The sequence below is a fragment of the Dendronephthya gigantea genome, unplaced genomic scaffold (assembly GCF_004324835.1).
Source record: "Dendronephthya gigantea isolate DGI-Jeju-01 unplaced genomic scaffold, DenGig_1.0 000016F, whole genome shotgun sequence".
NCBI classification, from domain to species: domain Eukaryota; kingdom Metazoa; phylum Cnidaria; class Anthozoa; order Malacalcyonacea; family Nephtheidae; genus Dendronephthya; species Dendronephthya gigantea.
In genome coordinates, this window is record NW_021163026.1 from 620,318 (window position 1) to 648,184 (window position 27,867).

General features: G+C 34.4%; 1 protein-coding gene and 1 long non-coding RNA gene across 8 annotated transcripts; both read left to right on the plus strand.

Annotated features, from left to right (window-relative positions):
* The first annotated feature begins 1,537 nt into the window (after positions 1–1,537).
* On the plus strand, positions 1,538–27,730 carry LOC114520510 (four-domain proteases inhibitor-like). Of its 7 annotated transcripts, XM_028540802.1 has the most exons (10): positions 1,538–1,885; positions 2,295–2,401; positions 4,071–4,574; positions 4,718–4,785; positions 10,973–11,038; positions 11,190–11,312; positions 25,193–25,339; positions 25,961–26,098; positions 26,797–26,944; positions 27,648–27,730. In XM_028540802.1, coding segments are annotated over exons 4-10 (633 nt in total). In that variant the 5' UTR covers positions 1,538–1,885; positions 2,295–2,401; positions 4,071–4,574; positions 4,718–4,775; the 3' UTR covers positions 27,649–27,730. The 7 variants fall into 7 exon arrangements, 5 of the variants coding, with proteins under 5 accessions (XP_028396603.1, XP_028396604.1, XP_028396605.1 ...); XM_028540800.1 differs by lacking the exons at positions 1,538–1,885; positions 2,295–2,401; positions 4,071–4,574; ... (1 more) ...; positions 10,973–11,038; positions 11,190–11,312 and adding exons at positions 22,415–22,527; positions 22,773–22,981; positions 23,129–23,170; positions 23,357–23,422; positions 24,748–24,888; XR_003686696.1 differs by lacking the exons at positions 10,973–11,038; positions 11,190–11,312; positions 25,193–25,339; ... (1 more) ...; positions 26,797–26,944; positions 27,648–27,730 and adding exons at positions 5,403–5,468; positions 5,617–5,718; positions 6,058–6,207; positions 7,325–7,519.
* On the plus strand, positions 15,824–19,484 carry LOC114520511. The gene is made up of 5 exons (XR_003686698.1): positions 15,824–15,935; positions 16,127–16,192; positions 16,370–16,471; positions 16,779–16,931; positions 19,294–19,484. It is a non-coding gene; the product is annotated as an uncharacterized LOC114520511 (long non-coding RNA).
* Positions 27,731–27,867: the final 137 nt, after the last annotated feature.

Consider the following 27,867-nt stretch of genomic DNA (forward strand, 5'->3'; position numbering starts at 1 on the left):
AGGAACCTGTCTATGACCGGATTCACATCAGAGGTGTTTCCCGTCTTCGATGAGTTTCCAGTCTAAGACGAGTTTCCCGTCTCTAATATATGAATTCGGCTAATGTCTCAAATGGTTTGCAAGTCAAAGCGACAACAAATTCCTATTTATATAGAGGCTATTATTATGGCCCTACTTCGTCACTCACTTGCAGTATCAATCATTATTTTAAGAGAAACATCTAAAAATATATATTGAAGAATTAGAATGCATATTCATTTGGACATCCTGCATGTTGTAAACGTCATCATCATTCTTTGTTATAAAAATAGTGAAGGAGAATATGCATTACATCATTGTTTTAGAGTAAACATATCTAAAAGTATAAAGCCTTGGTCAAACTGCCGCAACATTTTGTTGCAACATCGTCCAACAATGTTGCAACAAAATGTTGCGGTCGTTTGACAACCCTTTTTCAGAATGTTGCATGATGTTAGAACATGTTGCGTTGAGTTTGACTCCAGTCAAATTTTAACGCAACATTTTGTCACAATTTCTGGAGTTGCGATCGTTTGACCACTTGCAAACAACATTGTTGTCGTTGGGCATGCGCATCAGACGTTTTTGGCATGAAATTTGAATACAAGATGGCGGCCATATTGCTCACCTAGGCAACATATGCCGGGATTGGCAACATATGACGGGATTGGCAACATATGCCGGGATTGGCAACATGTGCCGGGATTGGCAACATATGCCGGGATTGGCAACATATGCCAGGATTGGCAACATGTGAAAGATAACGAAGGTTGGTACGGTTTGACCAGTCTGGTCGAATATGATGTCAACAAGCCGCAACATGTGCCAACCATGTTGCATGATGTTGCAACGAAATGTTGCGGCCGTTTGACCAAGGCTTAACAGTTTCATGCTACACCACGAACACTGAGGTTAAAGATCTTTTACGACAGTGAATTGCAGTATCATGTTGATAGTGTGAAATGTTGACGGATTTTTGTGATATTGTGTGTCTGCAGCTCCTGTGACGTTTTCAATCTTGATCATTTGACGACCACATCCTATACCAACTTAGACGTATTGGCCCATTCAACAATCAAGCTATTTTGCATGAGGAAATTTATTCATGAACGCTCAGATATACTCAAAGCTCTGATATGAAATCTGAATGAGCTTTAAAAATGGGGGCCAAGTTATCAACCTTATTCCTTTTACATATATTATATATATATTATATGTTTCGTAAAAAATTCGTAAAATAAAAATGCAGTATAAATTGTAAACGGTCTGCTGCACTCCCAAAGCTGCACACCGAAATTTCGAACCGGAATCAAGAAATTCGGGCAACGTTCAGCCGAAAATTCGGGCAAACTGAAAAAGAGTTATATGGCCGGAATTTTTGAAACCAAATTTTGTCATATATATAATATATTACACGTGATTTGTTATATGACTCGCGTGGGCCTTTTCGCGATAGTTGCGCGTTCAATATATGAAGCCGCGCACACTAGTTATTGTCAATCAAAAATGCATGCACCGTAGTCGGTATTTTGATGATTTACGCTGGAGAATGATTTACCAACGATTGTTTTCTGACCGAGAGTTATGATGAAATAGCATCAAAGCTCTTTGATAGCTCAAGAACTGTCATGCGAACGTTTCAGACGTTTTTAAACACGGGTGATGCGAAGCCTTGCCGTTTCGGTAGTCCAACGGGCAGCGTAATATTATCCCCACACGAGGAATATATTGTCATGGATTGCTTGCTTCGAATGCCCCAAATCCAGCTACATGAGATGACAAATTACATTCTCCACGCCAATGGTTCTTCTTTTGGTCCAGAAACGCTATGCCGCGCTGTATATATGCTAGGAATGACGCAAAGAAGGTAAGCGGCTGTTTAATTAGGCTTAATATTGCACGAGTGACACTATTCTCACAGTCCTAAAACTATAATAACTCGTACAACATACCTGTTTGCTATTTACAGATTTAGCTATAATTGCTTGCAACGCTGATCGATAATTAATTAATAGCTACACGGCCAAAATTTGATCAGTTTGTCGCATCACGAGTGAACAATGTTGTGTTGCACCCTGGGAACAGTATTGTTAACAATGTTGTTGAAGCTTGTTGAGTCATCAATGTTGATGCAATGTTGTTGTAACAACTTGTAACAACATTGATGATTCAACAAGCTTCAACAACATCGTTAACAATACTGTTCACAGGGTGCAGCACAACATTGTTCGCTAGCTCCTGTTTTTAACAACTTGCATCAACATGATGATTTATAGATACAGAGAATTGCCCTACACTACAGCGAAATGAAATGCTCAGACTACAGTTCCAAGCCGAAATGCTTAATCCGAACCAACTAGTTTTTGTTGATGAAACAGGCATTGTAAGTATATTACAGCATTTTATTTCCTTGTATTTACAAGTCACAGCAGAGGGTGTCTCTTATTCAATATTCCTTAATTCGTGTATCTGTAAGACAAGCGAATAGCTCGGCAATACGGATATAGTCTTCGAGGAACGAGACCTGTTGTTAGCGATTACAGCTATTCACGATTGGCACCGATTATTCTGCAATTGTGGCAATCTCAAGTGAAGGTATTATTTGCATTCGCCTCATGAAAAATCCCGAAGAAAAATTGAATACACGCTCGTTTTCATGAAACGTTCGCATGACAGTTCTTGAGCTATCAAAGAGCTTTGATGCTATTTCATCATAACTTCCGTCATAAAACAATCGTTGGTAAATCATAAATATATATATATATTGGACATTGTAAACTTGTTCCCACAATCTTGTTTTCACCTTTAAGTCCATACACGATGTAAAAAGGATGGAAAATAAAATGTGCATGCCCCTTCAATTGATTCCCTTATGACAATCAATATATATAAACATAATTGATTAAGCGCGTTTATATACTGAGAGTTATAAGAGCAAAATATGATACGCTTTTTCTAGTAATATGGAACATTCTCATAAAGAGTATTTTCAGCATATTGCTTTACCAGCGTTATACATTTTCACTTTGTTATATTGCTGCATAGGATTTGCGTTGAAGACGTCTTTCGTTTAATTAATATTTATTCCCGGATAAATCATACCAAAGCCCTCAAGACGACAACATTTTGGCACCGAAATTTAGTAAACACTTTTTAGCTCTGCTTTTTGTTTTCATCTCCCCTGCTATAGATCAAATATTATAGTATTGTTACGAAATGCGAATATACAGGGTGTCCCAAAAAAACGCAACAACTTAAATATGAAAGAATATTAATATTGTTCGGCTTTGCACCATAGTTCAGCTAAAATGACTTTTAGCATTGTAAATGAAGGATTACGAGCCATTTTCAATTCCCAGAGGTGCTTATCTATTGCGCTTTAGAGCTGTATTAATGTTCTGCATATTTAAGTGGTTGCTTTTTTTTGGGACACCCTGTATAATGTAATTTAGCATTGTTAAAAAATAGAAGGTCAATATCGATGAGGAAATTACTTGGGGAACATGTCACATAAAATGATGTGTAAAGTAAATATTATTATGACCCTTCGGAATCACAAAATTACTTTTCCTGTCATGAGGTGACAGCCCATGGGATTTCCTCCGAAACAATAGTATGTCGTACAAGGTTCAAGTGTCACGACTCAAGAACATAAGTTCTAGGCGGATACTAGTTTGTGTCAATCATTTCTTTGTTATATTTTGCTCGGTTAAGCACTTGAAGCCTTACGTCACTAAAAGCTAAATTCGATGAAATTATTAGTAAAATAGTTTATAAGTTGAGATACGGTTCACAAAGTAATAATTTGGTAATTGTACTTTATGTTAATGATAATATCTTAAGTTGTGAACAAGTTTTAACAGTGATCGATTAAGTAAAAGACGAACTTGACTAGTGCGTCACCGCCCTTAAGTAAACAAAGTAGGAGAGCTCGACCGACCTTCTAACGCCAACCCACTCTTGCAACCTACAACGCTGACTAGTTGGATAGAGTGAATCACATAAACTTGCACAGGGCGTCTTCAAGATCCCCTCAAATTTTATTATAAAAGGAGGCGCACAGCAACAGAACCCTCAGTGGACTAGCGAAGTAAAAAGCATATGAAACGTTTGAGAAGCTCAGCTTTACAAAACCAACGACCAAAGACAGGGACAGCAACGACGAATATTAGAAGAAGAGAAGAGAAGAACGGAGAAAGAAGAGAACATTAGTGAACTTTAGTAAAACCTTGTAAAGATCTCCTACCTCGCGTAAATAGAAAAAAAAGCTACGTAATAGTATATAATTCACTGAATTTTCAATTGACGGGCTGAATTTTTTCCCTGCATAATTTGTGACAGCAGATCAGTTTTCAGACACACAAGTGATTCATTTCCCGTCTCTAACATCATTGTGTGCAAAGTGTGTGGAAGCATGTGAAGGTCAGTATCGAAATGTGTGGTCGCAGCGCAGATAAACGATACTATTTAAACTAGCTTGCCTTCCCGATCTTGTTCACAACATCCTCATCTGGCTGTTGAATTCAGACAAGCAAGAATATTATAATATATTTCAGGTACGATTTTTTTCTTCATATAGACCCATGGCCTTAAATACATTTATCTCTTTCATACTCCTCCGTATACCAGATATTTTTATTTTATTAGTGTTTACTTTAAGATTACATGTAAATAGCTAATTTTTTCTTCCACTTTTTAGGAAAGAGAAAGTATCAAAAGCTTTTGTTTCCGTTTTTGATCGAATTTGTGGACAAAATATGAAAGCAGGTAGCTAGCTATATACGTATAATAAACAATTATTGAATGAGGTTGAGCAGGATATGAGGAATTATTAAGGCCGAGGTTTGTGTTATCTGCCGAAGCCGAAGGCTGAGGCGGATAACACAAACCGAGGCCTTGATAATTCCTCATATCCTGCGAGAACCGAATTCAATAATTGTTTTATTATTTATTTGCAAAAATTGAACCTTTCCTTTGATGAAGCCATTCGTATTTTCCCGCTTTTAGGTTTTGGCACAAGCCGCATAAATTAGCGTGACGTCATACCGTGCAATAATTTTTTTCATATCTGACGAAGTGACGTCAAACGTGCAATAATTTTTTTCATATCCGACGAAGTGACGTCACTGTCCAAATTTGGGCAGCTGCCGAGCGGATATGACGATTTCGCCAACAGCTGCTGGCCAATCAAAACTCTTGACTCATTTTCAATAAATAATAATATCATATAACATCTAGATTGTATATGCATGGGTTGCATTTTTCTATTTCTGATATGAAGCGACGGATTATTTTCTCTCGCTTTTTATACTTTCATTTAAACGCCTGATATCTACAACTATATATATAGTTCTTAAACTGATTGATTGTGATGTTTTTTAAAGATTTGTGTGTCTTTGTTGTTCTAAGCACAGTTTACTTGCTGCCAAGCTGTGTCCACGCTGGAGGGAGTAAGCAACTATAAGTGTAATAATTCTTCTGGTAAAATTAACTCTATACGTACATTTTGGGCCGCCCGAACAATGCGAAACCACACTTCTGTATATCGATTTTAATATTATTTTATTGTCATAATTTGCCGTTCCTCTCGTATTGTAGTGTGTGCTAATGATGGCAACACATACATCGATTTACGTTTGTTGATAAAAACTGCTCATGAGTTCAATCAAAACATTAGGATTGTTCGTTGGAATCGTTGCAGTGAGTATAAAACGTCTACTAAGTTTAGAGGTCATAGAAATCTCGGTGATAAACTGATAATCGCGAGTTTAAAAGTCAGTCGCAAGCAACGTAAACATGAACATTAAGCAAATAGCGATTGAGTTCACAGTTCGAGCTTGGGATTTAAAAAAAGCCAAATAAGACAACAATTTTTCTTCGAAATGCATGCTGTGACAATCAAAGTGCACCGCTTTTTCTTTCCAATGAATTCATTTGGTTATAATATATATAATATTTAGCTATATGTTTATTTCGCTGCTTTGACAAAACATAAATTGAACATTGCTCGTGTTTTACTAGTTTTTCTGTTTTTATTAGTTCCAAAGTGTAGACGATATATCACATGTGATAAATACGAACGTCAATGTGGTACAGACGGCAAGACGTATCCTAGTTCATGTTCCTTTAAAATTGCTCAATGTGAAAGTGATGGAGGAATTACACTGGACCATCATGGAGCGTGTTGACGTAAGTCTTCCATTGTTTACCAGCTTATATTATGAATTGACTTAAATGTAAAGCCAATACGGGCAATAGCAGATGTTTCAAATTTTTCGGAAACAAACACGTCAAATGTTGTTTTTCGATTATTGAATTCATGCAGTGCATCGTTGCAGTCGACTCTATAATAGCTTTAAAATTATATTTATTCTATCAGAACCCCGAATTACACTTTTAAGAACTCTTTTTGATGTTAAAACGATGATGTAAAGCCGTAAATAGTCGGTTAGGTAATAGCAAAACGACATACGAAACTCATCAAGATGCATCTGTACAGCAAACACGTAATAAACAAAGTAGCCACCTACCATTTCAAGATTATAACTAGCGAGTTGTTCCTTTTTTCCGCCAGTAATATTTTAATCTTTTTTCAGTGTTTATATCATTTTATTTGATTCCACATTTCATATTCTGTAACTGTGTACGAAACATTTTTAAAAATAATAGTTTGCAATATCACAGTTAAATTGCTGACGTTTTTCATTGAAATAGCTACAAAAATTTTGTCTTAGTCAATCGGCAAGTTGCTAATTACCAGTTTTTACTCGTTCAATTTTTGCGCGTGCGCACAAGTACCATGACCATTGAACGTCGAACGTCCAGGGTCCATGACATAGAATTTGGACAACTTTGGATTCCGCTATGTTTTGTCAAAATACCCGGGTGTAATTCCTAATCTCCGGGCGGAATTAGTGACCTCGCCGACTCGGGGATTAGGAGAAGTATCGGCATAGGTAGCTCAGAAATCTGTTTGTACTCAGTCTTCGACTGCATTGTTTACGCGCGCGATCAGCTATTACTGTCTGCACTAATTACTGTACTATATATAATACTGTATCATATATAATACAGTTTGATATATAATATAATACAGTAATTAGTACAGACAGTAATAGCTGACCGCGCGCGTAAACAATGCAGTCGAAGACTGAGTACAAACAGATTTCTGGGTTTCCTATGGTATCAGTCGACAGAACTAGTGCGACCACTTCTTAAGAGGAGAGGCATTCGGGCTTAGGTGATTTCAGGGTATAACGATTATTGACAATACTGGTGTTCAATATTTTTTTTCATTTTTTCACAGAAAAGTAAACAAGATTGAAGAAGATTTGATGTCATATGTTTAGTGCAATTGATGTGTAGTTTGTGAAGCATACTGTAATCTTTTGTTTGGGGAAACATATGTTCTATTCTTCAATCAACTCACAAATAAATGGTTGATCATGAATCATCAAGATTCGTTATCTTTTTGCATACCTTTCTGAGTAGTTTTCAAAGTAATGGCTTCAAAAATTATTTTTCAGAAGAAAAAATTGAATTTTTGCATGTTTTGCATTGCATGTTCAGCTTGCGATGTGTTTTGTCGCGGGTTCAACAATTTTTGCAATTGTTCTCATTTATGGAAATATTTGTACGTTTTGTATATTTGCATAATTCCAATTCTGTATATTGAAACGATTGGCCAATTAAACCCGGAATAGTAAAACATATTTGAATACGAAAATCTGATTATCTGTGGTTTAAACAGAAGTGAACGGTCCTACAAGTAAAAACCATTTTTCTATTAAATATGTTCACTCAACTACAAATTTTGTCAGCCGATAAGAAATATCTAAAATAGGAGGACATTGCTTTTCTTGAGCCAATGGTTATATGATGTAGACAAGGTATAAACTTATTATTTGAATACAATTCACAATACGTATTGATCAGTACATATTTGTCAGTTCTCAAAGCCCGTTTACGCTTGCAATTTTTACTATTTTTCTTCCTCGTAGAGTCGTAGATGCGAAGGAACAAATAGTAAGGAATATTATGATTAATATATGCATTAACACCGGTGTAGCGTATAATAACAAGAACAAGGTCGATAACCTGACCGCCATTTTTGAAGCTCATTCAGATTTCATATCTGAGCTTTGAGAAGAAAAGCATGTTTCCCCCCCGTGCCAATACGTCATCGGCAACCGTGGTGACATAATAGACGGGGGGTAAATGCTTTAACGAAAGTGATTGGTTACTAGTTTGAACTAGAAATGACGTCTTTCTGTTCTGAGTACTGCGGCCATATAGTATCTTCTCCACTTGTTCGGATGCATCAAAAAGTGAAAATCTTAACTCAAATTTGGTAGAAATTTGCAATTGCTAACGGGTCTCCATATAATATGCTTGAATTGCTTGTAGTCTTTCGTGATATGACGTGTAAATTATGATTGTGTGGAATGCAAAGGTAGTGACTGTGCTTTTAAAGTATTGGTACTCTATATGCATGCTATTAAATATATTAGTAGAACTATATTCTTTTAATATTTCAATTCGTTTATAATTATATATTGTGATCATTCGAAATGTGGCTGTTTTGGATGGGACATGCGTGGTTCATTGATACTGTTGATAACCTGTTCACAACCACTGATCTGATAATGCACTGGATAATAGCAGCTATACCAATCACGAACAGTGATGTAGTTAATATAGTGGTGTAGTTAATATATATAAATATATATATTTATATTTATTCATTTACATAATTCTTAAAAATTTGGCATCGCTACTCTGAGTTTCATGCCACAGAGTGGCAATCATCATTTAGAAATTTAGTCGCCTGATGATTGCCACAGTTCAGCTTGAAACTCAGAGTATAGCGATGTCAAATTTTTAAGAATTAATATGTAAATGAATATATAAATAAATATCGCTCTACTAGCTTGCAGTATTGAGCACTCTTTTATTTCATACGAAGAATTTCTTTGAATAATTGTTGTTTATTTATTAAAAGACTAGCTTAGCTACTCGGAGTTTCACGCTGTAAAGCGATCATCAGGCTAAATTTAGCCAGATATAAATAGATTTTCGCTCTGCCGCTAATGGTGTTGAGCACTCTTCAACTGTTGTCAAGTTCTGTGAACTCTTTGTTACAGTCAATTCTTTGTATATATATAAAGATCGATCGCTAAATGATCTTCAACATTTCAAACTATCAACTTGATCCATACTGCAATTCATTGCCTCAGTGTTCGTTGTGTACGTAGCATACAAGTTACCTTAAATATATTTATTCTACAGCAATAATGTAATGCATATGCTCCTTCAGTACTTTTAGATGTTTCCTTTATAACAAAGAATATGTAATATATATATAGCACAATGATCGATAGTGCGGTTAGAATAACGTTTACAACAGGATGTGCAAATGAATATGCATGTTAATTCTTCAATATATTTTAAGATGTTTCTCTTGAAATAATCAATGATAATGCATGTGAGTGACGAAATGGGGTTATTGTAACGTTTTTATATTAGTACCGGGTGGAAAAAATCTTTCCTATGTGGTCTCCATAAAGAGGAATTGTTTGTTGCTTTGACTTGCAATCCATTTCAGACATTGTTTGACTTGCAAGTTGCAATCCATTTCAGACACTGAAGTGTACCTATTAACTAACGAATATGTATCAACATGTGCGACTAAGTTTGGTTACTGTGTCGTTTTTATAAAAGGAATCGGTGACAAGCTTTCACTCTCCCTCATCAACAGTAATTTGAGGTTTGGTTCACCAGCGTTATCTACCAAAACCTATGTCACATGCATGCTTGCAATCTTTGTTTCAACAACCCACTTCATACATTGTAGACTAGCTTGTTCCCACAATCTTGTTTCCACCTTCAGGTGCAAACACGAACTAAAAAGGATGGAAAATAAAATATGCATGCCTCTTCAATATATTTTTAAATGATTCCTTATGACAATGAATATGTATAAACATGATTGAATGACTAAGTGCGTTTAGATTTATAAGAGCAAAATGTGACAAACTTTTCCTAGTAATATGGAACGTTCTCATGCATATAGAGTATTTTGAGCATTTTGCTTCACTGCAGCGTTATATATTTTCACCTTGTTATAATGCTGCATATATCTTGTTTTTATTTAAGGTACGTACATGAGATTTGCTTTGAAAACGTCTTTCATTTAAGCCCTGAAGACGACATTTGGCACCGAAATTTAGTAAACACTTTTTAGCTCTGCTTTTGTTTTCATCTTCCCTGGTATAAAGAACAAATATTATAGTGTATATAATTCAAATTGTCAATTGACAGGCTGAATTTTTTTTCTGCGTAATTTCTGACAGCACATCTGTTTTTAGACGCACAAGTGATTCATTTCCCGTCTCTAACATCATTGTGTGCAAAGTGTGTGAACCATGTGAAGGTCAGTATCGAATTGTGTGGCCGAGCGCACGTAAACGATACTATTTAAAGCAGCTTGCCTTCGTAATCTTGTTCATAACACCCTGCATCTGGCTGTTGAATTCAGACAAGTAAGAACATATATTTCAGGTATTTTTTTCTTCATAGGCTCATGGCCTTAAATACAGTTACCTTTTTCGTTCTTTCCTCATAAAAGTTATTTTTATTTTATTAGTGCATGTTTACTTTAAGATTGCATGTATAAATAGCTAAACTTTTCTTCCACTTTTTAGGAAAGAGAAAGTATTAAAAACTTTTGTTTCCGCTTTTGATTGAATTTGTGGACAAAATATGAAAGCAGGTAGCTATACACGTATAATATCACATAACATCTAGATTGTATATGCATGGTTTATATTATTTTTTCTATTTCCGATATGAAGCGACGGATTATTTTCTCTCGTTTTTTGCTCTCATTTAAACGCCTGATATCTACAACTATATATATAGTTCTTAAACTGATTGATTGTTATGATTTTTATAGATTTGTGTGTCTTTGTTGTTCTAAGCACAGTTTACTTGCTGTCAAGCTGTGTCCACGCTGGCGATAGTAAGCAACTATGAGCCCAATGATTTTTCAGTTAAAATTAACTCTACGACTACGTACATTTTGGGCCGCCCGGACAATGCGAAACCTCACTTCTTGCTGTATCGATTTTAATATTATTTTATTGTCATATAATTTGCCGTTCCTCCTCTAGAAATGCCGTCCCATATTGTAGTATGTGCATCAGATCACAACACATACGTCAGTATACGTTTGATGAGAAAAACTGCTCGTGACTTCAATCAAAAGATTACGATTGTTCATAAGGGATCTTGCGGTGAGTATAAAACTTCTGCTAAGTTTGAGGTCATAGAAATCTCGGTGATAATCGCGAGTTTATAAGTCAGTCGCAAGCAACGTAAACATGAACATTAAGCAAATAGCGATTGAATTTACAGTTCGAGTTGGGATTTAAAAAGAGCCAAAATAAGACAATTTTTCTTCAAAATGCATGCTGTAACAATCACCGGCCGCTTTTTGTTTTTTATGAATTCATTTGATTAAATATAATATTTAGCTAATGTTTATTTCGCTGCTTTGACAAAACAGAAATTGAAGATTGCTCGTGTTTTAATAGTTATTCTGTATTTATTAGATCCAAAATGTGCACAAGTTTGCTCACTAGAGTTGAATCCTCAATGTGGTACAGACGGCGAGACGTATCCTAATCCGTGTTCCTTTAAAATTGCTCAATGTGAAAGTGATGGAGGAATTAGACTGGCCCATCATGGACCGTGTGGTAAGTCTTGCATTGTTTATAAGCTTATATTATGAATTGACTTAAATGTAAAGCCAATACGGGCAATAGCAGATGTTTCAAATTTTTCGGAAACAAACACGTCGAATGTTTTTTTTCGATTATTGAATTCATGCAGTGCATCGTTGCAGTCGACTCTATAAATGCTTTAAAGTGATATTTATTCTATCAGAACTCCGAGTTACACTTTATAAGAACTCTTTTTGAAGTTAAAACGATGATGTAAAGCCTTACGAAACTCATCAAGATGCATCTGTACAGCAAACACGAAATAAACAAAGTAGCTACCTGCCACTTCAAGATTATAACTAGCGAGTTGTTCCTTTTCACCGTTAGTAATATTTTAATAATTTCTCAGTGTTTATATCATTTTATTTGATTCCACATTTCATATTCTGTGTACGAAACATTTTTAAAAATAATAGTTTGCAAGATCACAGTTAAATTGCGGACGTTTTTCGTTGAAATATAGCTACAAAAAGTCGACAGAACTAGTGCGAGCATTTTTTAAGATGAGAGGCATTCGGGTTTAGGTGATTTCAGGGTATAACAATTATTGACAATACTGGGGTTCAATATTTTTTTCATTTTTTCACAGTGGATGGAAAATGAAAAGTAAACAAGATTGAAGAAGATTTGATGTCATATGTTTAGTACAATTGATGTGTAGTTTTTGAAGCATGCTGTAATCTTTCGTTTGTTATGGGGAAACATATGTTCTAATCTTCAATCAATTTACAAATAAATGATGGATCATGAATCATCAAGATTCGTTATCTTTTTGCATACGTTTCTGAGCATGAGTGGTTTTCGAAGTAATCGCTTCGAAAATTTTTTTTCAGAAGAAAAAATTGAATTTATACACTCCTTTTGGGTACAACAAACAACCCATGTTATTTTCTCAGATTGTGCTTTGGCTGTGTCCAAAGTGACAAAAATTTCCAAGGCCTAGTTCATACGTCGTATTTTCGTCGGTCGCATCGAATGCATTCAAACAATAGTCATGCATCATTTACCTTCATTATCAAATCACTATCTATTGTTTGAATATCTCCAGATGCGACTAAAATATGTAAACAAATATGGCGATTAGTTTAAAACCAAATTCCTTCTTGTTGCTTAAACCTAAATCAGCTCCATTGTGCCGGTTTACATATCCAGAAATGCACGAACTGGTAATGCATGAACTCGCGGTGTGCATGTTCAACTTGCGACGTGTTCTGCAGGGCCGTAGCTAGAAGCTTAATTGGGGGGGTGTATATTCATATATTCGTCTTATGCCCGACTGATTTCTTTTGTACGCTATTGTTCTAACGGTATTTAAACATGAATATATGAATTTACACCCCCCCAATTAAGCGGTCTAGCTACGGCCCTGGTGTTCTGTCTCGCAGGTTGAGTTCCACAATTTTTGCAATTGTTCTAATTTATGGAAATATTTGTACGTTTTGTATATTTGCATAATTCCAATTCTGTATATTGAAACGATTGGCCAATCAAACCCAGAATAATAAAACATATTTGAATACAAAAATTTGATTATCTGAGGTTTAAACAGTCGAAGTGAACGGTACTACAAGTACAAACCATGTTTCTATTAAATATGTTCACTCAACTAACAATTTTGTCATCCCGATACGAAATATCTAAAATAGGAGGACATTGCTTTCTCGAGCTAATGGTTATATGATGTAGACAAGGTATAAACTTATTATTTGAACACAATTCACAATACGTATTGATCAGTACATATTTGTCAGTTCTCAAAGCCCGTTTACGCTTGCAATTTTTACTGCATTTTTCTTCACCGTATATGCGAAGGAACAAATAGTAAGGAATATTATGATTAATATATGCATTAACACCGGTTTACCGTATGTCCGTATCATAACAAGAACAAGGTCGATAACTATTTTGAACTTGAAATGACATCTATATCCTCTGAGCAGTGCATGCTCTACCATATAGTATATCTTTTCCACCCGTTTATATCCATCAAAAAGTGAAAATCTTAACTCAAATTTGGTAAAAATTTGCAATTGCTAACGGTTCTCTATATAATATGCTTGAATTGCTTGTAGTCTTTCGTGATATGACATGTAAATTATGATTGTGTGGAATGCAAAGGTAGTGACTGTGCTTTTGAAGTATTGGTACTCTATATGCATGCTATTAAATATATTAGTAGAACTATATTCTTTTAATATTTCAATTCGTTTATAATTATATATTGTGATCATTCGAAATGTGGCTGTTTTGGATCGGACATGCGTGGTTCATTGATACTTTTGATGACCTGTTCACAACTACTGATCTGATAATGCACTGGATAATAGTAGCTATACCAATCTTCTGGTTTTTGTCTTCTGAAGGTATTCTGCGTTTGTTTAGTATACTTGTGTCGTATAAGATCAGTTCAAAACCAAAACCCAGTTAAACTATCCCTGGGTAAGCTAAGCCATACGTCATAAAGATCCTCTCTGGTTCACAGGAGCACAAAATATTGGAAGGTGTTCCGTAATTGATCTTGAAAACGTCACAGGAGCCCCACGGAGTTATTTTAAATTATCACAAAAATCTGACAAATTTCACACTATCAACATGATCCATGCTGAAATTCGTTGCTTTAGGAGACCTTTAACCTAAGTGTTCGTGGTGTAGTTAATTTAATTATAATTTAACTCTACATTGACTACAACAATGATGTAATGCATAATAATCCGTCAACATTTCACACTATCAACATGATACTGAAATTCGTTGCTATGTAGAAGATCTTTAATCTCAGTGTTCGTGGTGTAGCGTACAAGTAACTTTAAATACGTTTACTCTACAGCAATGATGTAATGCATATGCTCCTTCACAACAATGACGTAATGCATATGCTCCGTCAGTACTTTTAGATGTTTTCTTTATAACAAGGAATATTTAATATATATATATATATATATATATATATATATATATATATATTATATATATATATAATATATATATATATATATATATATATATATATGTCGTCATAGGAACTGGAGAACATGTGTGTCGTCATAGGAACTGGAGACCATGTGCTCGCTCTGTTTTGACATTTCGTTGTTAAGTCAAAGCATATGAGCCATCGCTGTTTTTAAATTACTCATTTTGCGGGTAACCTATTGAATCACATACGCTGTGAGCCTTGACGTTATAATGTTAACATTTTTGCTAATGATCGATCATCAACACATTCCGAACGCACATCACTAATCTCTAATTGCTGCTGAGTTACATTAGTACTGGGTGGCAAGATCTTGCCTATATGATCTCCATAAAGAGGAATTGTTTGTTGCTTTGACTTGCAATCCATTTCAGACATTGTTAGTGTGATTCTTGCTGTAAACAGAATATTGATATTATAAATAAGCAAACTACAGGCTTTTACACAGAATATTAATGAGGAAAAAATCAAAAATATTTTGAAGGAGCATGCATATTTCATTTGCACTTCCTTTCAAAGCAAAACAAAAATTGCCTACCGCGCGTAACATTGTTGTTCACAGAACATTAAACACAACGGTAAACGGTATCCTCAAATTAAAATCTTTACGATAGACCATATTGGAAAGAGCTTCTCACATATTGTTCTTTTGAAAGCAAAGTAACCGCGATTAGTGAGTCATCTTGATATATATTTATTGTTGAAAAGGAAACATCTTAAAAATATATTGAAGGGGCAGTCCCATATACTTACCAGACACACAAGTGATTCATTTCCCGTCTCTGACATTATTGTCTGCAAAGTGTGTGAACCATGTGAAGGTCAGCGCACGCAAACGTTACTATATAAAGTAGCTTGCCTTCGTAATCTTGTTCATAACACCCTCATCTGGCTGTTGAATTCAGACAAGCAAGAATATATATTTCAGGTACGATTTTTTTCTCCATAGACTAATATTTTTTTCTTCATAGATATTTAAATATATTAAATATATTTACCTTTTCGTTATTTTCCTCACATAAGTTATTTTTATTTTATTGGTGTTTACTTCAAGATTGCATGTATAAATAGCTAAACTTTTCTTCCACTGTTTAGGAAAGAGAAAGTATCAAAAGCTTTTGTTTCCGTTTTTGATTGAATTTGTGGACAAAATATGAAAGCAGGTAGCTATAGCTATATACACGTATAATATCATAGCTATAACATCTAGATTGTATATGCATGGTTTACATTTTTCTATTATTGATATGAAGCGACGGATTATTTTCTCTCGTTTTTTACTTTCATTTAAACGCCTGATATCTACAACTATATATATAGTTCTTAAAGTGATAGATTGTGATGATTTTTATAGATTTGTGTGTCTTCGTTGTGGTAAGCACAGTTTTCTTTCTGTCAAGCTGTGTCCACGCTCGAGAATGTAAGCAACTATATAAGTGTATATAATATTTCTTCTTTTAAAATTAACTCTACGTACATTTTGGGCCGCCTGAACAATGCGAAATCTCACTTCTGGCTGTATCGATTTTAACATTATTTTATTATCATAATTTGCCGTTCCTCCCACTAAAATCCCGTTTCTCCCATTATAATGTAGTATGTGGAACAGATGGCAACACATACGTCGATCTTCCTTTGATGATAAAAACTGCTAATGACTTCAATCAACATCTTTTGATTTTTTATTGGGGACCCTGCGGTGAGTATAAAACTTCTGCTAAGTTTAGAGGTCATAGAAATCTCGATGATAATCGCGAGTTTAAAAGTCAGTCGCAAGCAACGTAAACATGAACATTAAGCAAATAGCGATTGAATTCACAGTTCGAGTTAGGACTAAAAAAGAGCCAAAATAAGACAACAATTTTTCTTCAAAATTGCTGCAACAATCAAAGTGCACCTTTTTTTTTAAATATGCATGATATTCAGTTAGCTAATGTTTATTTCGCTGCTTTGACAAAACAAATTGAAGATTGCTCGTGTTTTAATAGTATTTCTGTTTTTATTAGACCAAAAGTGTGCACCTCTACAATTTTGCGGCATGGAATTCAATCCTCAATGTGGTACAGACGGGCAGACGTATCCTGATCCGTGTTTCTTTAAAATTGCTCAATGTGAAAGTGATGGGAGAATTAGACTGGCCCATCATGGAATGTGTTGACGTAAGTCTTGCATTTAATATATATATATATATATATATATATATATATATATACACATATATATATATATATATTGTTAGATACATACATGCCTAAATATCTAAATATCGATCACGTGATTTGTTGTATGCATGACTCGCGTGGGCCTTTTCGCGATAGTTGCGCGTCCAATATTTGAAGCCGCGCACACTAGTTATTGTCAATCAAAAATGTCTGCACCGTATTCTGATGATTTACGCTGGAGAATGATTTACTAAAGATTGCTTTATGACCGAAGTTATGATGAAACAGCATCACAGCTCTTTGATAGCTCAAGAACTGTTCTGCGAACGTTTCAGACGTTTTTAAACATGCACTGCATGGTGATGTGAAGCCTTGCCGTCCCGGTAGTCCAACGGGCAGAGTAATATTATTATCGCCACACGAGGAATATATTGTCATAGATTGCTTGCATCCGAACCAACTAGTTTTTGTTGATGAAACAGGCATTGTAAGTATAAAACAGCATTTTATTTTATTTTATTTAAAAGTCACAACAGAGGATGTCTCTTATTCAATATTCTTTAATTCGTGTTACTGTAAGACGAGCGAATAGTTCGGCAATATGGATATAGTGCTCGAGGAACGAGACCTGTTGTTAGCGATTACAGCTATTCACGATGGGAACCGCATTATTCTGCAATTATGGCAATCTCAAGTGAAGGAATTATTTGCATCCGCCTCATGAAAAATCCCGTAGAAAAAGTTTAATACACGCTCGTTTTCAGAGTTTCTAAACGAGCAGCTCCTACCCTCAATGAATCTATTTGACGGGGAAAACTCGCAGTCCGTTATCGTCATTGGTAAGCAAATTTTTGTAATTTATCAAATTTTAAATATCATTTGACAAATCCAAGGTCAGGACTATATGGTGGTGAAAAACGAACCAAGGCACCAGAGTTCTATAGCAAGATCGATATAAACATGCATCTTGAACGTGATGCGCTGGGTGGTTATCTGTTTAGATATGCCATTATCATAAACATGCATGTGCAAATTGGAATGGAAATTAGAATTGGAAATAGTATGTAAAATTTGGTAAATTATTACACAAATTTGCTTACCAATGACGATAACGGACTGCGAGTTTTCCCCGTCAAATGGATTCTTTCCGGGTCAAATGGATTCTTCACGCCTGACCAACCATGATTGAACCATGATTGAACTCAATCCTGTATTTGTCACCTGAAGATCGTCTGACTGTAAAAGGTCAGGCGTGAAACACCGTGTAGCGACGACAGTATTTTAAGATAAATTCAATAAATGACTCGCTCTACTTGTAATTAGTATCGAGCACTCTTTTATCCATTACAAACACTTACACTTGGATATATATATATATATATATAATATATATATATTAATATATATATATATATTATATAATATATATATATATATATATATATATATATATAGTGGATCTAGGAAAGGTTGTCCGAAAATATAGACATATATACAAATAGTTGTGACATGTGACCACATATTTGCATCACGTGTCATATCTAATTACGCATGCAAACGCTGCAAAATTGCTTCAAGGTTATTGCTTAGTTGGGATATTTTTGTTGTAAAATGCCTAAGCCGTATTCAGACGATATAAGATGGGGGATTGTGTGGCAAAATTTATTTTATAACAGGTCTTCAACCAGAGTTGCTGTCGATTTGTTTGTTTCGCCAAGGACAGTAGATCGCGTTTTCAACCTGTTTATTATACTGCATGGTAACGTTACGTCGCCCCATAACTCATAAGTTTGGCAGGCTTCTTTGTAGTACAACACTTTACCAGCATGAGGAACTGGCAACATGTGAAATAATTCTCAGACATCCAGAGCTATACCTTAGGGAAATCGCCGATCAATTAGAAAACGCTGACATTCGTTGATAAACGGGCTCTCAGATAAAATAAATGAAGTTATATTTTACTAATAGCCTGTTGTCACATTGTTTACGCTTTGCCAGCTATGGATTTAACGAAGCGTTCACAGCGTTTGCATGCGTAATTAAGTGCGACACGTGATGGAAATATGTGGTCACATGTCACAACTTTGTATATATGTATATATTTTCGGACAACCTTTCCTAGATCCACTATATATATATATATATATATATATATATAAATATATATATTATAATATATATATATATATATATATATATATATATATATATATATATATATATATAAATATATATTTATATATATATATATATAGTGCGAGCATTTTTAAGAGGAGAGGCATTCGGGTTTACGTTATTTCAGGGTATAAAAATTATTGACAATACTGGTGTTCAATATTTTTTTTCATTTATTTCACAGCATATGGAACTGAATGAAAAGTAAACAAGATTGGAGAAGTTTTGATGTCATATATGTTTAGTACAATTGATGTGTAGTTTGTGAAGCATACTGTAAACTTTTGTTTGGGGAAACATATGTTCTATTCTTCAATCAACTTACAAATAAATGGTTGATCATGAATCATCAAGATTCGTTATCTTTTTGCATACCTTTCTGAGCATGAGTGGTTTTCGAAGTAATGGCTTTGAAAAATTATATATATGTTATTTATTATAATTATGTTATTTTATAATATATATATATATTATATATATATATAATATAATATATATATATTATATATATATATAATATTTATATATATATAATATTATATATATATACAATTAAGTAAAGTATCCAAGAAGAAAGAGTGCTCGATATCAAAATTTAATAGAGCGATTAAAATAAAATCAAATATTACAAAATTTTGAATATATTGTTCGCTACACTCTGTGTTTCACGTTTCTTCTGAAACGATCATCAGGCGAATCTCAGTTCGCCTGATGATCATCAGTTCGCCTGATGATCGTTTCAGAAGAAACGTGAAACACAGAGTGTAGCGAACAATATATTCAAAATTTTGTAATATTTGATTTTATTATATATATATATATATATATAACATTTAGAGTACAGGCGTGTTGCCTAATTGTTTTAGTATACACCGCCCTGTACCTATAGATATTAATTTCGGGAAAATAATCGATAGTCCACAATTACACCGAAAAATAATTTAATTAATTCAATTTTATACGGTCGCGCGAACGAATTTTTCCCAAACGTTCACCATCACGAATAGACAATGGTTGAGTAGCCAACCACAATGTTAGATTTGTAATAGACAATAGTCGGGTGTATACTAAAACTGTATAGAAACACGGGAATTTTCCCGCCAAACTTGACAACGGAATTAATGTAATTCGATTGAATTGATTATTTCTCGTTCTCTCAAACTTCCACGCATGTCTCTATAAATGTATAGAAACAAAAAAAATGTTTTCTATTTCTTAAATATAGCACAATGATGGATAACGCGGTTGGAATGACGTTTACTATAGCACAATTATCGATAACGCGGTTGGAATGACGTTTACTATAGCACAATGATCGATAACGCGGTTGGAATGACGTTTACTATAGCACAATGATCGATAATGCGGTTGGAATGACGTTTACTATAGAACAATGATCGATAACGCGGTTGGAATGACGTTTACTATAGCACAATGATCGATAACGCGGTTGGAATGACGTTTACAACAATAGGATGTGCAAATGAAATATGCTCGCTAATTCTTCAATATATTTTTAGACATGCAACCAGGTATATAACCCATCGCGATTATCACTAATCTGGTTTAATTAATGAAAGTAATCACAACACATTCATGACCCAACGTTCGACACTCCGGTCTAGTGTCTTCATCAAGGTTGATCTGATGTTGAAACGAAGGATATATTATCAACATGACGTCATCTATCAATCAGATGTAAATATTCTTTTGGCAAATAGCTTCCGTCATCCCTATTCAGAGCACAATTACTCGCATTAACATGCCAAGCTTCAAACAACGCGTTTGTCCATAACGATCATTAGTGGCGATGACTTTAGAGTCGTTCCACGCAATATATGGCTTGTTTGACACATGCACGTGTTCTGCCAAGGCTGATTTTGAACTGTCTAAGTTTGAAACGGCCTTTTGGTGTTCTTTTAAACGTGTGCGGAACTGGGGCCGGTTGTATCAAGTCCGTTTAGCTTAAACGGTGGTTAAGTTCAAAATAGAAAGCAAGTCTATCATTTTATTCAACAAGCAAACTAAATGTTTTTAACCTTAATACAAAGATACTGTTTACAACTACATATTTAGTGCACAATATTCAAGTTGACTCATTCAAGAGAAATGTAAGAGTGTTATTTAATTTTGACTTATCCACTGTTTAAGCTAAACAGGCTTGATACAACAGGCTTGATACAACCGCCCCTGGCGTCTTGTTTCCCTTAGATATTCTTTTTCGCAATCACCACATGGTATAGAGTATACATCAGGACATGAGTTTTCTGTTTAGTTGCTACGCGATACTTAGGTTTGGCGAAAGGTCTGGAAGGGTTTAAAGGCAACTTTATAATAGTTATTCATGATCCTCCTGATTGGTTCTCCAATTCCCTGAATGTATGGAACTATAGCAAAACCCGTTTTTGGGGAATCACCCTCAGAGGAATTACATTTTCGGATAGCAAAGAATCATTCAAGTTTCGCTTCGTTCTGTTTCAGCTGATATATTGATTATTTATCTTCGCTTCAATGCAATACATGATTACCTAGCCCTTCGGAAGGTCGGAAGTGGTGTTTTGAGCTCTTGAAAAACTCACTCGTGCATGTTATATCCAAATAGCATTCAAAACCATGCTATTACCTATACAAATCAATACAACCGTACAAACTGAAACATCGTAATAGAAATATTTGTTTCCATATGCTTTGAAAGGATGTGGAAATGAAATATACATGCTCCTTCAAAATATTTTTAGTTTTCCTTGCAAATTAACAAATATGTATCAAGATGTGTGACTAAGTTCGGTTCTGCATGTGACGTTTTTATGACAGGAATCGCGATGACAGTCTCGCAGTTTCCCTCGTAAAAAGTAATTTGGGGATAGTTGGGGATTCATCAACGTTATCTACCAATGCCTACATGCAGGACCGTAGCTTAATTTTGGGGTGCATATTCATATATTCGTCTTATACCCGACTGATTTCTTTTGTATGCTATATATAGCATACGGTATATAAACATGAGTATATGAATATACACCTCCGAATCAACCGGTCTAGCCACGGCCCTGCCTATAAATGTTACACGCTATGCAATCTTTCTTTCAACAACTTTGGACATTGTAAACTTGTTCCCACAATCTTGTCTTTACCTTCAAGGCCATACACGATGTAAAAAGGATGTGAAAATAAAATACATTCCTCAACATATTTTTATATTTTAATTATACTGCCTTCTGGCAATGAATATACATAAACATAATTTGACTAAGTGCAGTTACAGTTATAAGAGCAATAAGTGACAATCTCTTCCTAGTATTATATATAGAATCCTCTCATAAAGAGTATTTTGGGCATATTACTTCACCAGCGTTATACATGCATTTTAATTTTTCTTCACTTTGTTAATGCTGCAGATATCTTGTTTTTCATTAAGGTACGTACTTGGGATTTGTTTTGAAGACGTCTTTCGTTTAATAAATAATGTTTTTTTCCCGGATGAATCATACCAAAGCCCTCAAGACGACAACATTTTGGCACCGAAATTTAGTAAACACTTTTTAGCTCTGCTTTTGTTTTCATCCCCCCTCCTAGATCAAATATTTTAGTTTATATAATTCAAATTGTCAATTGACGGGGTGAACATTTTCCCCTGCGTAATTTGTGGTTTGCTGTTTTTAGACACACAAGTGATCCATTTCCCATCTTTGACATCATCACCTTTGACATCATCGAAGGCAAAGTGCGTCAACCGTGTGAAGGTCAATATCAAACTGTCCGGGTCGACAGCGCACGAAAACGATAGTATTTAAGGAGCTTGCCTTCGTTATTTTGTTCATAACACTCTCATCTAGCTGTTGAATTCAGACAAGCAAGAATATACATTTCAGGTATACGATATTTTTTTCTTCATAGACTCGATCATAAATACATTTACCTTTTTCATTTATTTATCTCCTGATATTAAATATTTTTATTTTATTGGTGTTCACCTAAAGATTGCATGTGAATGGCTATACGCTTTTTCCACTTTTTAGGAAAGAGAAAGTATTGTTTCCGTGGACAAAATATGAAAGCAGGTATATATACGTAATATCATTTAACATCTAGATTGTATATGGTTTTCATTTTTCTATTTCTGATATGAATCGACGCATTATTTTGTCTCGTTAAATCTTTTATCAATTCCAAATTAAGCTTTGACGATGCAATATGCTTTGTCAACATATATCCTGGCTTGATATTCATTGTCATGATTTTTATAGATTTGTGTGTCTTCGTTGTTCTAAGCACAGTTTACTTGCTGTCAAGTTGTGTCCACGCTGGAAAAAGTAAGCGAATATAAGTCTGATAATCCTTTAGTTAACACTTAATACTTAACTCAACGTACTCCCGAACAATGCGAAATCTGACTTCTGTATCGCTGCATACCACAGAAATGTTTTGCCATGCATCAGCAGGCAGTTGACTTGAGGTTTGTAAAGCGAGTGATACCAGAAAGCTTGAACGAATCCAGTAGAGAGGACTGAGAGCAGTTTTTAGGGACAAACAATCGGCCTACGAGGAATTATTACGGAGAGCCAATTTACCTACGTTGCTTAATAGACGACTTCAGGACATTGCTATTTTAATGTTCAAAGTTAAGCATGGACTCTGCCCTCAGGGTATTAGTAAACTTTTCAATTTTCAGAACTCACAATATAATTTAAGGTCAGCAGATTTCACCATACCTAGATTTAACACCATTACTTATGGTAAACATTGCATAAACTACTTGCATGGGACCTAAATTGTGGAACAAACTAAGTTCGGAAATTAGAAACCTAACATCACTCGAGCAATTTAAAAAGACTATACGCAGTTTTGACATGCAGTCGATACTAGATGAAAATAATTGCACCAATTGCATAATTTTTTACACATGAAATATGTGTAATAAGATAATATAAGATAGTACTACTTTTAATTTAAATTATTAGGTATAGGTATATCGCGTAGCAGATATATAGTTAAGTGTCCCCATCACAATTAGTAGAGGAAATTTTCCTCAGCTAGATGTATACTGACACAGAAATAAAGTCTTTATTATTATTATTACATAATAAAATTGAGACGATCTCTAGTCGATTATATTTAGTTATAACGAGCTTTCGGCTGCCAAGTCTGCAGTGACAGAAACGGAAGAAATTGATACGCCTACAGCTGCGATTTATAAGTACTATAGTTAAAATACGAGCGTAAAATAAAATACCCATACATGCAGATCGGCCGCGAAACCTCACTTCTGTTTCGACGCATCACTAGAAAGGGTTCAGCAGTGGAGGCTTTTTCGAGTGTGCTATTCTTAAGGCTATAGGAAGGTGCATGCATGCATTGCGCTGCATGTCTGAAGCATACTCATTGCATGCATTAAGAAATGCACGCAATCCTGTGAAATGAGATTCCCTGTGGTAAAAAGGCAAAGTACAAACTGTCTCTGCTGCCATCTTCTTTGAACCATCTTGATTCTTGAGAGATTTGTCTCATGTAAACTAACTTCAGCTGAGCAAATTGCCGTGCATGTCTATATATGATGTGTATACAAATAATGTTTGTATGGATTCATCTGAATCTTTGCATATCTTTGTGACACTTCTTTTAATATTTTATTTATCAGGATTTCCCGTTCATCCTATTGATATACGGTGGCGTGAACTATGTGGATCAGATGGCAACACATACGTCAGTTTTCCCTTGATGAAAAAGACTGCTCGTAACTTCAATCAACAGATTAGGATTGCTGGTTGGGGACCTTGCGGTGAGTATAAAACTTCTACTAAGTTTAGAGCTCATAGAAATCTCGGTGATAATCGCGAGTTTAAAACATGAACATTATAAGAAAATACCGGTTGAATTCACAGTTCGAGCTTGCGATTTCAAAAGAGCAAAAATGCTGTTCGCAAAAGACAGCGATTTTTCTTCAAAATCAAGGTGCACCGCTTTTTGTTTTTTATGAATTCATTTGGATAAATATAACATTTAGCAAATCTTTATTTCGCTGCTTTGACACATAAATTGCATGAAGATTGCCCGTGTTTTAATAGTTTTTCTGTTTTTATCAGATCCAAAGTGTGCACAAGTTTGCACATATGAATACAATCCTCAATGTGGTACAAACGGCCAGACGTACCCTAATCCGTGTTCCTTTAAAATTGCTCAATGTGAAAGTGATGGGAGAATTAGACTGGCCTATCATGGAATGTGTCGACGTAAGTCTTGCATTCTTCTTTCATTATAGAAATTTCGTTATAGAAACAATACAAGACAATTTTGTAGAGCATTTAATTTATATGTTGCCTGATGATTGCTTGTTGCATGAAAGTTGAAGTAGCAATTATTTATTCATTTTAAAATATTGTAATGAAAACATTAAATTATATATATATATATATATATATATATATATATATATATATATATATATATATATATATATATATATATATATATATATATATATATATACACCCATTTGCAAAAACGTTGGCCGCAGATAGATAGATAGATAGATACTCGAAGTCTAATTAGAATTGCATATGATTACATTTGCATGGGATTTCAATCATATTACACAACATATGCAATTCTAATAAGATTTCGAGTATCTATATATCTATCTGCGGCCAACGTTTTTGCAAATGGGTGTATATATACATATATATATATATATATATATATATATATATATAATATATATATATATATATATATATATATATATATATATATATATATATATATATATATATATATATATATATATATATATATATACACACACGAAGCAAAATATTTCCTGTTTTATTTATATTTAATATTTCATTTCTCAGAATATCCCATTCATTTTGAAATACGGTGGCGTGAAATATGTGGATCAGATGGCAACACATACGTCAGTTTTCCCTTGATGAAAAAGACTGCTCGTGACTTTAATCGACCGATTAGGATTGCTGGTTGGGGAACTTGCGGTAAGTATAAAACTTCTACTAAGTTTAGAGGTCATAGAAATCTCTGTGGTAATCGCGCGTTTAAAATTCAGTGGCAAGTAAAAGAAAATAAATAAGCAAATGGCGATTGAATTCAAGTCGTGCTTGGAATTTAAAAGTGCTGTTGATAAATATATATATATATATATATATATATATATATATATATATATATATATATATATATATATATATATATAATATATTATATATATATATATATATATATATATATATATATATATATTTAAATATATATTTAAATTGCTGTATATGTCAATTAAAGTGCATCGTAATATTCAGTGGCGTAGGAACCGGTGGAGCACAGGGGGTACGTCCCTCCCAAAATTTTTCAAGGGACCAAAAGTGCCCTTTTTGTTTTCTACGTATGCCCACTTATGCGTGCCCAAATCTTTTTGTAGAGCATAAATACACACCACACTAGTGGTATCCTTGCAACTTTGGCAATCAAACCGGTCCTATACATACTTTTAGCTCCCCATTTTACAGCTGCCCATCCCCAATCTCTGAATGTTTCCTAGGCCCCTGGTAATAATTGCAGTAATAATTTAATTTGCAGCAATATATCGATTATTACTACATTCTGACGGAACCTCTCCGTGTGTATAATGTCAAACTTGAATTCTACTGAAACATAGACTTGCATGTCTCTGCTGCAGATCCTAAATGTCAGCAATATTGCACCTATGAATTAAATGAACAATGCGGCACAGACGGCAAGACATACGCTAACCCGTGCATGTTCAAAATTGCTCAATGTGAGAGTGACGGAGCAGTGAGACTGGCTTATCATGGAGAGTGCAAATGGTAAGTGATGGTTTAATATGGTTGTATGTAACATTTTTTCAGTTTATGTACATGTCTCCCAAATATATATTGTGAAAACTAACAGCAAGAATGACACCGTGTATGCATGAATCTACAAGTCTCATCAGCAATTCCCATCAGCTATAACAAAGAATATAATATCTAACCACATGTGAGCTGTTACGCGATATGATTGGCTGAACTACTACAAGGGTATACCAGCTCATATACGTGAAAACAGCCTGTAATGCGCTGATAATTTGTTGGGATATTCAAATATCGCATTCATCCTATATTTTGTTTAAATGATTCTCTGTGCATGACAATTTTCAGTATATAGTAAATTGACTTCCACTTTATTTCCACTTTAAGTAGAAGCCATTTCCCAATTGAGCAAGGTACTGGGTCTAATCGCGAACTGTACAGCATCTATGGACTGTTTGGAGGTACAGGAAATGCGGTTCGCGCTTAGACCCTAAATTTGCAATACTTCATGTAAAATGGTAAATAATGTACTACTTCAGGTTAAGTAGTCAACATTTATGCATTTTGATTGGCTTATACTGAAAATGTAAACAAACTCGCTGATTGGTCTAAAACGAAATTCCCCTTGTTACATACGCAATATCCTATCAGTAACTGGCAAAGTAAAGGGACATTTCTCAATCATACTAACAATTTTTTTTGCTTAATTACTTATTAGAAATAAAGTACTTGGGAATGAGAAGTAAACAAGATTGAAGAAGATTTGATGTCATATGTTTAGTACAATTGATGTGTAGTTTTTGAAGCATTGTGTAATCTTTCGTTTGTTATGGGGAAACATATGTTCTATTCTTCAATCAATTTACAAATAAATGTTTAATCATGAATCGTCAAGATTTGTTATCTTTTTACATACGCTTTTCGAAGTTCTGGCTTCA

Excerpts from the sequence above, each read along its gene's own strand:
- LOC114520510 (XM_028540800.1), top strand. Across the intron at positions 23,423-24,747 it reads TTGTGTCCACGCTGGAAAAA|GATTTCCCGTTCATCCTATT; the intron begins GTAAGCGAATAT and ends TTTATTTATCAG. Across the intron at positions 24,889-25,192 it reads TGCTGGTTGGGGACCTTGCG|ATCCAAAGTGTGCACAAGTT; the intron begins GTGAGTATAAAA and ends TGTTTTTATCAG.